This window comes from Prunus avium, chromosome 5 (genome assembly GCF_965620075.1).
Source record: "Prunus avium chromosome 5, drPruAviu1.hap1.1, whole genome shotgun sequence".
In the NCBI taxonomy this organism is placed as follows: Eukaryota; Viridiplantae; Streptophyta; class Magnoliopsida; order Rosales; family Rosaceae; genus Prunus; species Prunus avium.
In genome coordinates this window covers 29,240,694-29,255,526 of record NC_142288.1, presented here as the reverse complement: position 1 = coordinate 29,255,526, position 14,833 = coordinate 29,240,694, and the positions used below count along the sequence as shown (strand labels likewise).

At 37.9% G+C, this 14,833-nt stretch overlaps 4 protein-coding genes and 1 non-coding gene across 6 annotated transcripts; 4 read left to right on the top strand and 1 right to left on the bottom strand.

Moving 5' to 3' along the window:
* Positions 1–2,701: 2,701 nt before the first annotated feature.
* LOC110754075 (Pentatricopeptide repeat (PPR) superfamily protein) lies at positions 2,702–4,500 on the top strand. The gene has a single exon (XM_021955076.2). It carries the CDS (start codon positions 2,846–2,848, stop codon positions 4,232–4,234), a length of 1,389 nt encoding a protein of 462 aa, XP_021810768.2. The 5' UTR covers positions 2,702–2,845; the 3' UTR covers positions 4,235–4,500.
* Positions 4,501–4,561: 61 nt separating this feature from the next.
* TRNAA-CGC (transfer RNA alanine (anticodon CGC)) lies at positions 4,562–4,634 on the top strand. Its single transcript has one exon. It is a non-coding gene; the product is annotated as a tRNA-Ala (tRNA).
* A 435-nt stretch (positions 4,635–5,069) lies between these two features.
* Positions 5,070–6,454, bottom strand: LOC110754073 (ATP-dependent Clp protease adapter protein CLPS1, chloroplastic). The gene is made up of 3 exons (XM_021955073.2): positions 6,283–6,454; positions 5,774–5,921; positions 5,070–5,505 (listed from the first exon to the last, which is right to left on the bottom strand). Exons 1-3 carry the CDS (start codon positions 6,344–6,346, stop codon positions 5,244–5,246), a joined length of 474 nt encoding a protein of 157 aa, XP_021810765.1. The 5' UTR covers positions 6,347–6,454; the 3' UTR covers positions 5,070–5,243.
* Positions 6,455–7,482: 1,028 nt separating this feature from the next.
* Positions 7,483–13,296, top strand: LOC110747629 (cytochrome P450 CYP94D108-like). The gene is made up of 2 exons (XM_088253426.1): positions 7,483–8,059; positions 12,135–13,296. The coding sequence occupies exons 1-2, from the start codon at positions 7,562–7,564 to the stop codon at positions 13,170–13,172; spliced, it is 1,536 nt and encodes a 511-aa protein (XP_088109552.1). The 5' UTR covers positions 7,483–7,561; the 3' UTR covers positions 13,173–13,296.
* Positions 8,467–11,484, top strand: LOC148294643 (uncharacterized). 2 transcript variants are annotated; one of them, XM_088253424.1, is made up of 5 exons: positions 8,467–8,847; positions 8,950–9,031; positions 9,906–10,042; positions 10,306–10,372; positions 11,174–11,484. In XM_088253424.1, exons 1-5 carry the CDS (start codon positions 8,713–8,715, stop codon positions 11,242–11,244), a joined length of 492 nt encoding a protein of 163 aa, XP_088109550.1. In that variant the 5' UTR covers positions 8,467–8,712; the 3' UTR covers positions 11,245–11,484. The 2 variants fall into 2 exon arrangements, with proteins under 2 accessions (XP_088109550.1, XP_088109551.1); XM_088253425.1 differs by having other exon boundaries at positions 8,468–8,847; positions 8,950–9,025.
* Positions 13,297–14,833: the final 1,537 nt, after the last annotated feature.

The window sequence follows — 14,833 nt, the reverse complement described above, 5'->3', positions numbered from 1 at the left end:
AGCTAGGTATGAGCTATCATTTCTGGTTGGAAGCTTGGTCATGGTGACATGAAGATGAGCTAGGGCTGCTGGTGGGATCTATTGGTGAAGTGCATCAACCAATTCAAGATTTTCTAATACAAGTGCATCACCCAATTTAGATTTTCTAATACAAGTGCATCAACCATTTCAGATTTTATAAAACAAGTGTTGTATGCATTAGCCATATTGAATTCAGATTTTCACTTCCCCTAGGCCTATAAATAGGGAAGTTCTCTAAGCTTGTAAACACACCCCAAGGGGGGGGAGCTCTCAAACACTTCTCTAGAGCTCTCTTCCCTTCTCTCCCTCAAATTCTCTTAATTTTGCTTTCTAGTTCTCAATTCTAGCTTTCCTTTTGCTTCTTAGTTGTAGTTTATTTTTCTTTGTAATGTAAATTCTTTTCTTAAGTTTTCAAGTTGAATTAGTTTCCAAGTTTCAATTATGGTTTTTGTTCTTATTCATTATGCTTATAAGTTAATATGCTAGTTTGAATGATTGATCACCATTTAGGCTTGCATGTTAGCTATCTTGATTTGAATTAAGAGTATACACCATGCTTTAATTCGAATTGAACTATGAATAGGAAGAGTATGTATGGACATTCGACAACAGGGATTAGATACATGCTTGGTTGTTTAAATTGTTCTTCTATGCTTAATGGGTTCCTAATGCTTAATTTTAGGTTAGACAACAAATGATCAAATTAGGGAATTAGGAACACAAGGTTATGACCACACACCATGGCTTAATCATACTTTAGCTAGAATCAATCCATTAATCTAATTGAACTTGGGAACTTATTTGCTTGAGGTATTTTCTTTCTTCCTTGTTTTATTTATTTCCCTTCTTTTTCATTTCTGTTTTGTGTAGGGAAAATGAATTGAATCATTCAATCACCAATCCTCGTGGGATCGACATCGCACTTACATACGCTATACTACCGAACGGTTCGTGCACTTGCGAGTATCACAAGTTGAGGATGCAACTGAATCCATTTTGGTGAAGCTGTATCTACACAACACGTATTATACATAATCTTACCAGAATCGCTGTTGTAGAAACTAGGAAGATATCTTGTCAATTCTTCATGACAATACTGGTATCTTATCATTGTAGCTGTTCGTTTAAAAGGAAAAATGAATGAATGTTCATTCACACCATGAAAACAACTTCCATCCCCATTTATAAATTAACCACATCAAATCATAGGTCAATTCCGAATATTAAATAGCAATCCATATCTTTTTAAAGATATATATGCATAAAATTAAAATAATTTCATCGCATTCTCTAAACAAATGTGAAAGCATTTTGTGCATGCAGCATAATCATGCAAATGGAAGGCGGATATGATATTATAGATACAAACAGATTAGGAAGTGCAACTCTGATTTATGCCTAATCTTTTTTTCTGTAAAATAAATCTCTGTGTTATGTTAAGAATTTCTCATGCAGAAAATTATGATTAAGAACGAGATTCTTTTCTTAATTTTCGGCTTAATTCTGTGCTTTGGATATTGCAGCCAGCAATCAATTAATCAATGCCGGAATGGAGTCATTTGTTTTCTTGTGTTATGTTTTGCTTTTTCTGCTACTCCTTTTTGGGGCAAGCGTAAAAGTTTATCGATTGGGTTCAATTGATGATGTGATTAAAGGTGGTATTAATAATTGAGGTCAAGAACCGTCACTTTCTTTCTGAGTTCGTATGGAAGACCATAATCTGAGTTGTACAACTAAATATCTTTTTTTTAGGTAAATATCACAAGGTGTTCCCACACTTGAAGGGCGAGATTAATCTCCGCTCGAAGTTCGATTTGTCTTTGACCACAAAATGCTTTCAACTGATTTCAAACCCCTGCCGCTGAGGCACAAAGTAACTCGTGAGTTACAACTTACAAGCCATTTAAAAAAAACTAAATATCTTTAATAAAAATCACAAAGGCATTCAAAATACTCGAATTTATACATATCCAAAATTTAACTGAAGCTTGTGATTGAAAGGTCGGAATTTGTTAGATATATAATCTTAAAGATTGGCAATCCAATCCAAGTTTCTACAGTGCCCACAAACAAACACACGGACGTGGACAATTCCTTACTTGTATTGAGAAATCCTGAGAATCAGCGGTGTAGAAAAAGAGCATTGTCAATTCTTCATGCAGCTGTATTGGTGGTTTAAAAGCAAACATCAAATTGACAGCATGATGCTAACTCCATCTTCATTTTCTAATCACATCATATGTCAATTCTGAATATTAATCAGCAGAGAGTAGACAACTTTGTTGTGTATTCACTGATTGATTATGTGTGAAAATGTTTTCTGGATGCAATGCACCAGGATCATGTAAGTGGGAGGTGGATGTCGTATTAGATACAGGCAGATTATCAAGGGAGACAAAGTCAAAGACTACATCTTAAAAAATCGTTTTTCCAACTTTAAAAACAAAAGTTTAGGGTGAGATTGACTACTCTCACCACCAGCGTCAGGGCTTACCCACAACCTCGAGTTGGAAGAACTTACGTGTGGCACCCAACTTCCAACTACCACCAATATGGAACTACAAGTGATTTTGGCCATTCCAAAATCACTCTCAAACGAGCTTGATTCTTGAGCTCATAAATAATTGGGCTTAACAAGTTCCTTTTCTTGGGGGGTTTGGGCCGTCACTGCAGGAACAGGTCCATTTTAAGAACTGCTGATCCAATTCTCTTGTTCGTTTTCGTTCACTTCCGAATTCCAATAATAGCCGTTGCCGGTATTTGGCGGGAACTTATAACAGTATAACCAAACCAAAGCACCAGATTGACCTCCAAACAGAAGAAAATGAATGCTTTAAAATCTATCTCTCCCTTCAGGCTTTCCTCTCTCCTACGTCGCCAGAAGGACCCAATTCTCGCTCTCCAATTCTTCCAAAACCCTAAGCCTGATTCAACTCCTCAACCCAAAAAGCCTTTCCGCTACTCTCTCCTTTCCTACGACCTCATCATCACCAAGCTCGGCCGCGCCAAAATGTTCGACCAAATGGACCAAATCCTTCACCAATTGAAGCAAGAAACCCGCTTTGCTCCCCCCGAAATCATCTTTTGCAATGTCATTTCGTTCTACGGTCGCGCTCATCTCCCCGACCGTGCACTCCAAATGTTCGATGAAATTCCCACATTTCGTTGCCATCGGACCGTGAAATCATTGAATTCATTGTTGAATGCGCTTCTCAGGTGTGGCGAGTTTGAGAAAATGTGGAAATTCTTTGTGGGTATTGACAAATACGCGACCCCTGATGCATGTACTTATAATATATTGATGAAAGCTTGTTGTTCGAATGAGTACTTGGATGATGCGTGGAAGGTGCTCGATGAAATGTCTAGAAAGGGTATTCCTCCAAATTCGGTGACGATGGGGAGTTTGATTTACTGCCTTTGTTCTAATTTGAAGTTGAAAGAAGCTTTTAAGTTGAAAGAGGATATGGCGAAGGTATATGGGGTGCCGCCTACTATATTTGTGTATACCTCCTTGATAAAGGGGCTCTGTAAAATTGGTGAAATGAGTTTGGCTTTTAGGCTGAAGGAGGAGATGCTAATGAGAAAAATCAAACCTGATGCAGCAGTTTATTCGACTTTAATCAGCGGGCTTTTCAAGCTTGGTAGGAAAGGTGAGGTTTTTGGGCTTCTTGAGGAAATGAGTGAGTATGGGTGCAAACTTAATACTGTAACTTACAATGCAATGATTAATGGGTTTTGCAAGGAGAAGGATTTTGAAGCAGCATATAAAGTTTTGGATGAGATGGTGGAGAAGGGTTTTGAGCCAGATGTTATTAGTTATAATGTGATTCTTGGTGAACTATGTAAGGAAGGGAAATGGAGTGAAGCAAATGATTTGTTTCAAGATTTACCAAGACGTGGATGCACTCCGGATGTGGTTTCATATCGAATAATGTTTACTGGACTTTGTGATTGCAGGCAGTTCAGAGAAGCAGCACTTATTTTAGATGAGATGATCTTCAAGGGTTATGCACCCCATTGTCTAAGCGCACATAAACTTGTTGAGGGGTTGTGTCGGGAAGGTGATATGGAATTGTTAAGGACAGTTTTAACTAGTCTGGGAAACGGAAATGTTCTTCATGTAGACACCTGGGCAATGGTGATTTCTATGGTATGCAAGAAGGAGAAACTTTCAAATGTGTCTGAGCTTGTTGATAGTTTACTAGTGCAGTAAATTGTGGTTGTGCCCATGTCAATAAGATAAAATTGGGTTTACTTGCAAAGGCATGCTATCTAATTCTATGCATCTTTCCATGCGTGGATGACTTGCAAGTTCACTTTTCATTGTGGTTTACTATGGAAGAAAACCAATATGTTCATTATGTTTGCCATAATTTAAAGCCACAACTTTCTAGTCTGCAGTTCTATTGGGGCTGCTGATTTTAGAGGGACGGAGAAGGTTGCCAAAGCTAATGTGATTTGTTTGAGGTTTTTTTTTAATTTAAAAAAATAATAATACTACTGTCGTTTTATATTATAGAATTTAGGAATAGAACAACACGGGGACGTAGCTCATATGGTAGAGCGCTCGCTTCGCATGCGAGAGGCACGGGGTTCGATTCCCCGCGTCTCCATTTAATTTGGCTATTTTTACCTTTTGTGCTCATTTTTACCAGCAATGGCGCTGCTCGTGCATCTCATGAGCCATTCCTCATGTATGATATATATTCGTTTTGGCTAAAACATTTTCAGATATCATACAAAAGCTTCGTGGAAGATCCTTCCTTTGTCTTTGAGGGAAGACAATACCCTTCCTTTTTACTCAAATGAAGGGCTTCTGTTAAATATGTAATCGTCTCGTCTGAAACCAGATTGAAAATGCAGACATGGCTGCACAAACAACCCCACCATCTTACCAACTCCATTGTTCTTAATCAAATGAAAACTATGAGCAATAAAAGAATGAGGTCTATATATATAATCTGTTTATTTCTCCTCCTCTTTTTTTCCTTCATCTCTCTTATCTCTCTTTCTTTAATTAAATGAAGAACATAAACAAAACATGCCCGAACTGAAACAGTTCACCTTAATATGAGCAAGTTTATGTACATATAAACAAGCATGCCATCACATATAGCTTTTACTGATAAGGCTGTGACCTAACAAGTTCAATTCTTTGTGTAAATTGTAGGTAATTGTTTTGTTTATGATATGATAACTAATAGACTACAAGCAAGCACTCCTCAACATCCATCGCTAGCGGGCTCAACAGAACTTAGAAGGCCATTGCCTCTGAGCTGCATGCAGTGGTCTTCTGCATCGACTTGAGCGCACACAATTACGACTGCCAGGCCATTGTGATGTGCCTCCTGCATTATGTTCACTGCAATGTCAACTGTCATTCCTGGGATAACCTTCATCAGAACTTGCACAACATACTCCCTCTTATTGTAGTTGTCATTGTGCAGCATCACACGGTAAGGCGGCGACATTTTCCTTGATTTCCTGCAACATTTGATCAACCCATCTTGAAAATTACTTCAATTTTCTAATGTTAACTAAACACATGCAAATAGAACAAAAGGGTTACTTAAACAATTTGTTTTCAACCCTCAATCAAATATAGAAATGCAGATTATGAACATTAAGTGCTCTGTTTCTTCGAAAGCTTCATTGTTGCATTCACTTCTTAATTTTGTACTGAGCTGAATTTGAGGTAAATTTTTCTACTTTATTTACAGCTACCCATTAATCAAGGCATGAGAATACATACCTTAAGTCAAACTCAGAGTCACGACTAGGTGTTGTTTTCTCTATGGTTGGCTTTTCCAGCAACCCACCACCTTTTCCAAGCCTGGTGCTTGATGCTGTCATCAAGATGCTCCGGCTTGAGCATTGTTTATGAAAATAATGTTTATCCCCTGCCATATAAATTGAAATAAAAACATTGAAATCAACAAATCCAGCATTGTTTACTGAGAAGACAAACGACTGTTAAATTTAAAGCACAAAATCTTTATGTGTCTTGTTCCTAATACGCAAAACGGAAGCTTCAATTATCAAATTTTTCTTAGCCTTTATTTCATTCATTATTTTCCAATTTCCAGAAAAATTCACCGCAAAATTTATAGCTTTGAGCCATAATCATGTATATTTTCAGATAACACATCTCTATAAATAAATGGATTGGACCTGATACAGAACCCATAACTTATGGTATAAAGAACTTGAGTGAAATTCAACTTTTTGCTCAAAATTCAAAGAACCCAGAAAGAAAAGTACCTGATTTAGCTAGATTGAATCCCTGGTTAGGTGAAAGAGCGACTCGACCGCAGATGGCAGCCATGAGCCTCTCTCACTCACTCTCTCTGTTGCTCACTCTGTGTCTGTGCCACAAAATGACTGCAACGGAATGTGTGGCATATACGGGTTGTGTCCGAGGGCAGTGCCTTTGATTTTCTGATGGTGTTAATTAACGACACGTCGTAGGAGAATCATTCTGTGCAAAATGGAAAATATCCGGTTCGGGGCTCTGTGTGGCACAGAGACTCTCTCATGGAAAGCGATCAATCATGGAAAGCGATGCTTGCTTTGACCTTTGTTACCAGGATATACATTAACAGTAGACTCTCCCTCTCTCTCCTCTCTCTCTCTCTCAGTAACTGTGGTGATAAGCCAAAACAATACGACATATTATTATTATTATTATTTGTATCTGTGTTTTTATTAATTTGACGACAACGTGGATAGATGCTTGAATTGAATGCTTCAAATGAAAATGATGACATAGAGTCGAGAGCTACAACATTCTGCTTGTTTAATTGACAAATGTAGCTTTTGAACCCTATATCACCAATCTTCTTAGGGCGGGCATGGTCTAAATTAAATCGGTTTCACTTCAAAATCAAACCAAATTAATAATTATAGTTTGAATTGGTCGGTTTCATCGGTTCAACCGAATTGATGCCCACCCTTAGTCATCGTATACCTAATATAATTCTCAAGTTATGGGTGTTATTTTTTACATTATTGTTAGTAAGTAGAAGACAAACGAATGAAGACAAAATTACACATCTCCCTCTGGAATAGTGTTGAAGCTAAAACGTTTCAGTCTATTTATCTAAAAACTATAAAATTAAGCTTCCAACTTATATAAACTTCATTTTAAATCGCATCAAAATTTGAATTAAATTCAAAATGCAATTGTTACATTTAATAAGATAATATATACAAAAACTCTGATGTTGTACTTTTTTTTTTAATGTCTAAATTTAAATTTCTCAATTACGCATATAAACAAGGAACGTTAGGATTTTCAAAATGTTGAGTCATCTCACATGTTGCCAAATACAATTTAATATACACGTGTCCAAATATTAACCCTTGGATTATGTTTCAATGAGATGGCAACTTTATATCAAATGTCTAGGAGATCCTATCCTTAGATATTGTTTTAAAGGAACAAAAAAAGACAAGCACTAGAGCCACTTACACTCATTCCTAATCCTCTATATAGAATAGAAGAACATATGTCACCGCACTAATACTATTAGCCAATGCCATGGAGCTCTTCTCTCTCCAATATTTCCTCTTTCTTCTCTTCCTCTTCCTCTCCATCTATCTCTACCTTCACTTCTTCACTTCACCTAAGAAATACAAAGCCACAGGCTTCGCAGTCTACCCGATTGTCGGAACCCTACCCTCCTTCCTCAAGAACCGCCACCGATTTCTCGACTGGACCACCGAAATCCTCACAACCAGCCCCACCAACACCGCCGTCTTCCGCCGCCCAGGCAAAATCGGAGGCATCATAACCGCCAACCCGTCAAACGTGGAGCACATGCTCAAGACCAACTTCGACAACTACCCGAAGGGCGACCGGTTCATTTCGCTTATTGAAGATTTTATCGGCCGCGGAATCTTTACAGCTGACGGTGAACTCTGGAAAGTCCAGCGAAAGACTGCCAGCTATGCCTTCAACACAAAATCCCTCCGAAACTTTGTCATGGAAAATGTGAAAACTGAGATTCAGTCCCGGCTAATTCCGTGTTTGGCGAAAGCCGCCACTACAAGAAAAAACCTTTTCTGCGACCAAAGTTTTGGCGACCAACGTAACTTTGGTCGCCCAATAGAGTTATTAGCGAGGACATTTTGTAATTTTGTCGCCAAATATTTCGTGAGATTTAGGCATGGGTTAAGACTTCAACCAAGTAATTGGCGACAAAATATTTTCGAAGGTCGACCAAACTATTTTGACGCTGTTCAATGAATTTGCGACCAAATGCAATTTTGGTCGCCCCTTTTTCAATTTTGGTTACCCGCGAAATCTAAATTTAAATGCGACCAAAATATTTGGTCCCTAAGTTTACTTGGTTCGTCTGCAAATGAAAGTTGCCGCCCAAATATTTCGTCAGATTTAGCAACCAACAAATTGGTCGCTGATCATTGATCGGTAAGCATCTAAAGTATTAAAACTACATCGTTTTACTTGTTTGGCCTTTTGGTTTTTGTGGCTGATTTTTAGACTAAGTTCCCCAAACCCATCGATTCCCCCAATTCCTTTCTCTGGTACCCACTCTCTTCATCTCCCACACAACACAACCGACGCCTTCAAGTCAATCCATCGACGCTCGCAGCGCAATCCTTCGTCGTCGATGACCAATCACTCATATACCTACCCTCTCTTCCTCCTCTCTCCAGATTTCTCATGCCATGAGTTATTTCCCATTCTCTCTTCCCCTCCAAATTTCTCTACTCCACTTACTGCTACATCAACACTCTCTGACTCACGCAAATACCAGATATTCTTTACAATCTCTTCACCCACAGACCAACTCTGAATCAATGGTGTGTTCATTTAATTATTTTGTTTATTTAATCAATTTTCTGTAATTATTTGATTTTGATTCTATAAAAATAAATCTGGTTTGTTTTTGTGATAATAACGAGGTCGTATACAGCCCCTCAATCACTGAGCTGGCGAAGTCCTCCTTCACCACTTCTTCATCTGCTGCTTCTATGTTAGGTATTGGTATGACAACTAGTTTCTCTGTTTTTAATTTTTTTAATTTTTTGAGTTGTGAGTTTTGTAACATGTTAATATTTATGAAATTTAATCAAGGGTCATTGAATTATCAAATAGCTCGAAACTGAAACAAGTTTTTTTTCTTTTTCTTTTCGTCCCTCTTGCTTCTGTCATCTCTCTTCATTTTAGTTTATGGTTCTTTGTATGTGGATAATATCAGTGACCAACTTAATAAATAGCACTTGCCTTTTATTTTTTATTTAATATTCTTAATTTGAAATGAGGAACCTGTACCTTTTACATAGGTGTCGATTTTTTCATGTTTTGTGTAAATTGTTGGGTTTATACATGTTGTTTTACCTCATTTTAAGATTTTTTGTGCTTCCCTTGTTTTAATACCTTTTACCTAAAAATAATTTCTTTCTACCTTTGGACTTGGGAGACACCACAACCCAGTTTTGGGCCATTTGGTTTTATCTTGGGGCTTTCTCTTGAATATTTGGTGCTTTTTGTGATTGGTTTTATTATGTTGTTGTTTTGGGTTAAATGAGCAAAAGAATAATGCTTTTGGCATTTGCTTGGATTATGATGATTAGTTAAACTTAGGAAGGCGGAGACATATACTATTTTGAGTTTGAAGTGTAATTTGATCTAAAGCTCTCTCAAATTAAGTGATTTGCTATGTTTATATTTTCTAAAATTAGTTTTCTTGGTTTAGACCGTGCATAAACATTCCCCTATAGATCCATTTCTTTTTGTTGGAGAGAGAGAGGAGATCTTATCTTATTTTTATTGTCTTTTTGAACAGAGAGAAATAAATTTGATTATACAAAGGGGTCACTTACAGCTGTTTAACAGGTTGTTGTTTTTTGTTTGTCAGTTTTAATCTTGTTTATGAGTAGTTCTCAAATTTTTAGGTTGGCAATATGTAGAAGGTTGAAATTACTACTTACGTTATCTGGTAATGCATCCATGATTTTAAGACCAGAGGGCTACCTTTTGCAGCAGAATTCTGTAGTGAGTTTTCTTTTTCTTTTTCATTTTTTGATGTACTTCTTGCTTGTTTTATCCCCTGATTTTCTGTATGCTTAGAGCTGCTAGTCAATGATGATAGCACAGGAGATGCATATTGTAGTACCATCAATGGAAGGAATATGAATTGCTATATCGGACTGCCACAAGGAATATGATTTAAGTCTACTTATTTATTATTAGGCACCAAAACTTTCACTGCTCTTTCTATCCTTATGGTTTTAACTTTCCTGTTTTTTACCTCCCAGACAGCCCTTTTCCTCCCAAAAATAATAAGGCTCAGATCACTGAAAGCAGGGCCAAAGATATGCAAGAGTAAGTTTTCTTTCTTCAGTTTAAGTTAAAGTGCATTAACTTATATGAGCTCAATTTTTATAAGGAAATTAGTCTGCTTTGAGTTTAAGTTTTTCTTTTCTTGATGGTATGTGTATGTAAGTTGGAGATTTTAAATTGGGCTTGTTTGTACTTCTGCTCATCTGCATATATAGCAATAAAAGGACTGATGGTTCCAATGGAACAGATCAAAGATGTACCACATTAATACCAATTTGTCTTTTGTTCCAGTTTTGTTTTTTTTGCAAGTAATGGTTGTATACCAATCTAAAATTAACTATAAAACATTAAGTGTGATTGTTTTACTTCACAGGTTTTCAATAGGTGATTTGAGCCCCTGCATACTCACTCAATAAATAGAGTTTTAGTGTGTATTCTTCTATATTGGTTTGGATGTTTATTGATTTGTATTTCTGGAATTTGACTTATTGTTTTTGGTTCTATTTTTTCAAGTTTTACTGCACGTTCTTGGATGATTACAAATGAGTATTCTCATTCTCACATGCCATCTTGATAATTCAATATATTGACTTTGAAGCCAACAGTCTTGGTGCAAAGTATAGTTGCTTGCTTTATGTTTTTATCAGTAAGCACAAATATAAGAATGGCCTTAATTGAAAATTAGTTTGGAAGCATTGACTGCTTGGTTTCATAATTGCAGAGCTGGGTTCTAGTTGTAAATCAGCATGACTGGAATTAGTTAGAATGAATTTATGTGGTTTGGTTTTGGTTATGTTTGTAGGTTGTGAATTTGACATGGCGTTTTGCTTGGTTTCATTTCAGAATATTGGCCTTGTTTTGGTTGGTTTGGCTTGAGCAGCTGCGAGAGTAAAAGGGATGATGTTTCATGTTGATTCAATAAGTAGATAGGTGTTTATTGTTTTCAAGTTGTTAATCCGCTCGGTATATATGGATGCATATGTTCCTCTTCCTTGTGAGGCAATGTTGCTGGTCGAAAGAGACTTGAAATGATTATGAAGTAGGTTTGTGTGTTTTTGGAAGAAAAAAGAGGTACATGTGTAATCTGTAAGTTTTATTTTTCTTTATAAGACATGACTTTGAACTTAGGTGCTATGATTATGGTGATTTGTTAATTATGGTATGTTACTATTTTGCCAAGAAGCCCTTTTCCTTTTCAAAAGAAAATTTCTGTGTAGTATGGTATGTTTTTATGGTGAATGTATGTTATGTACTTGTAAAAATGTTAGTTGGGTAAGTTATGCTATTTTTATTTGAGACATTTAGTAATTTTTTTAATTAAAACTATATGAATTTAAGAAGAAAAAAAAAAAACATTCTCCGTGATGAAATAACTCGATATTGGCGACCAAGTAATTCAACTATTTTAGACAAAAACTTGGAACTAGGCAATCTTCCACGACCAAATTTTTATTTTGTCAAGGTCTGTTCATACCTTCTGCGACTAAAGTGGAGACCAAAACTCTAGGACACCAAAGGTTAACTGCGACCAAATTGTTTATTTGGTCGCGCATCCCTTGTAATTTCGCGCCAATGATTCAAGGGCTCAACGACGAAATTGGGAGACATTAGCGACAAGATTTATTGGTTGCTGATGAATATGAACGACCAAAGTTGTTTTTGGTCGCTGTTTCGAGTATCAACGACGTGCCTTCAGCGACGACTGGATTGCGACCAAAATTTGGTCGCCGATCGTCATGAGTGACCAAAAACGTACAATAGGCGACAAAATATTTTTTGTCGCTAAAAGGGTTTTTCCTTGTAGTGCGCCGAAACGGGATGTCGTTTGGATTTACAAGACGTTTTGGAACGCTTTGCGTTTGACAATGTTTGTAAATTGGCTTTTAACGTCGACCCGGTTTGTCTTGGCGATGGCGATGGAGAAACGGCTTCCGGTTCCGATGAGTTCATGAAGGCTTTTGACGACGCATCCACGCTTATCTGGGGGAGGTTCTTGTATGCTTTTGCGTTTGTGTACAAGATTAAGAGGTTCTTCAACGTTGGATCAGAGCGAAGGTTAAAAGAATCAATCGCAACCGTTCATAACTTCGCGGACAATATCGTAAGGTCCAGAATGGAAGTCGAAGAATTAGGAGATCATCAAGATTTATTGTCCCGGTTTATCGGGATTACTGAAGACAACAACTCGCCCGAGTTTCTCCGAGATATCATCATCAGCACCATTCTCGCCGGCCGAGACACCACATCTTCGGCTCTGACTTGGTTCTTTTGGCTCTTGTCGTCCAGGCCACGCGTCCAGCTAGCCATTTTAAAGGAGCTAGAAACGATTCGGATCCGAAACGGTAAAAGTATCGGCGATACGTATAGTTTCGACGAGCTCCGAGACATGCACTATTTGCACGCGGCGATTTCGGAGGCCATGAGGCTGTACCCTCCCGTACCGGTCGACACAAGGGCTTGCCTAAACGACGACGTCATGCCGGATGGGACGATTATTAGGAAGGGGTGGTTCGTGACGTACCACGCGTACGCCATGGGAAGGATGGAGGGGATATGGGGGAAGAACTACGGTGAGTATTTGCCTGAGAGGTGGCTCAAGGACGACGATGGCACGTGTCAGCTGGAGAGTGCGTTTCGGTTTCCGATATTTCATGCCGGACCGAGGATGTGTCTCGGAAAAGATCTGGCTTATATTCAGATGAAGTCGATTGCAGCGTCTGTGATGGAGAGGTTTGAGATCGACGTACCAAATAAAGACACGTGTCCTGAGCATCTGTTGTCACTGACACTCAGGATAAAAGGTGGATTGCCAGTGAGGGTGCGCAGTAGAAATGCATTTTAATTAGATTTTCTTATTTTATCTTGGACAAAGGATTTTAATTTGCCATTTGTGTAATTAAAATCAAAGTATATTGTCACTAGTTGTGATGTGAGTCATATTTTATTGAATTGTATTTATTTACTAATATTGCATTGCAGCACCTAATAGAGACCACAACTCAGTAGTCAGTACATAACCAAAAGAGTTTAAACGCTTGTCATACGAAATAAGGAAAACAAAAAATAAAAGACAAGAGAGACGAGAAAAACAAATACAAATGGCAGTATATATAATTGCAGTCAAGTGCAAAGCGAACTTGTTTGTAATTTGTAAAATCTCTGCTCCATTGAAACTAAAAATGGACTATACTATTTTTTTAAAAAAATAGAAAAAATAAAGTATAGCCGCGCGGCTCTACGTACAGGGGTTAATCATTTAAAGAGGTCATGGATCTATTCTTCAACATAGTACATGCTCATGCTTTTTCTGCCTTGCTTTGACATTATCTAGGGATTTTGTGTCCAACTGGGACAAATTGACGCTCGAAGGGTGTTTAAAATCCCTAATCAGTGGTGCGTATCCAAAATTCAAGCTTGGATATGAAATTAAAAAAAAAAAATCAAACGAACGTGCAGCAGAAGGGACTGAAAAACAAAAAAGAAAAAAAAAGGGGGAAAACATTCTTCTCATGAAGGGTTCTCAGGATTTATGATGGAGAAGCAGGAGAAGAAATAGAGGAGTGAGGCTTACCACTGCCCTCGATGGTGCTTGTTCCAGCAGCTTGTCGGAAGCAAGGAAAAAGGAACTGTCTCGTAATCTTCTCTCCAAGTCGCTCCACGCTCTGCGAAGTGACCTTGCTAAACCTGACCTTTGACGAATTGAAGGAGAAGTTCGAGAGACTTAGGGTTTTTGAAGAGGAACGATGGCCCCTCCTAGCGGTTGCGAACGGTTTCTCTGTGCTTAACCAACTGGCAATTATGGAGGACGCCTCTTAGCGATTTCTTGTCTCAAAGGGTCTCCAAGCCTAGGTGTGATGAAGAATTAGCAAAATCAAGAGAAGAGAGTGGGAGGTCTGGGTCGCACGCACACGGAAGAAAGAAACCAAGGGCGAAAAGGGGAAAGGAAGAAGAAGAAATAAAAGGCGAATAAGACAGACTTAGATGAAAGTGCTTTCCTGGGGAACGTGAAAGACTGCTGGAAGACAATCATAGCAGCACACACACGCGGGAAAAGAGAAGTTCATATCGCCTGACATGAATTTGACTTTTGGGCTGGGTTTGATTATTCGGCCCATCTCAAAATTTGCTCATGGCCCCAATAATGGGTTTGATTAGAATGAACTCAGAGAAAGAACAAAAACAATTGGACTTCAAAAACTATTTTTTAGAAATATTAACAGCACCAAGCATAGCCGTGCGGTTATACTATTTTTTTTGTTTAAAAAAAAACCATGTATGGCCGACCGGCTATACTATTTATATATATTAAAAGAACCTGCTCAGTGACTAGGTGCCACATGTCAGAATCCGTACAGCCGTGCGGCTATACTATTCAGCTATGCTGAAAAAAAATCCCACTCTATACATAAAGTGTATAGCCGGCTATACTATTTTTAAAAATAATTTAGTAAAAATTGAGTATCACCGCGCGGCTATACTTTAAAATTTTTTAAAAATCGAGTA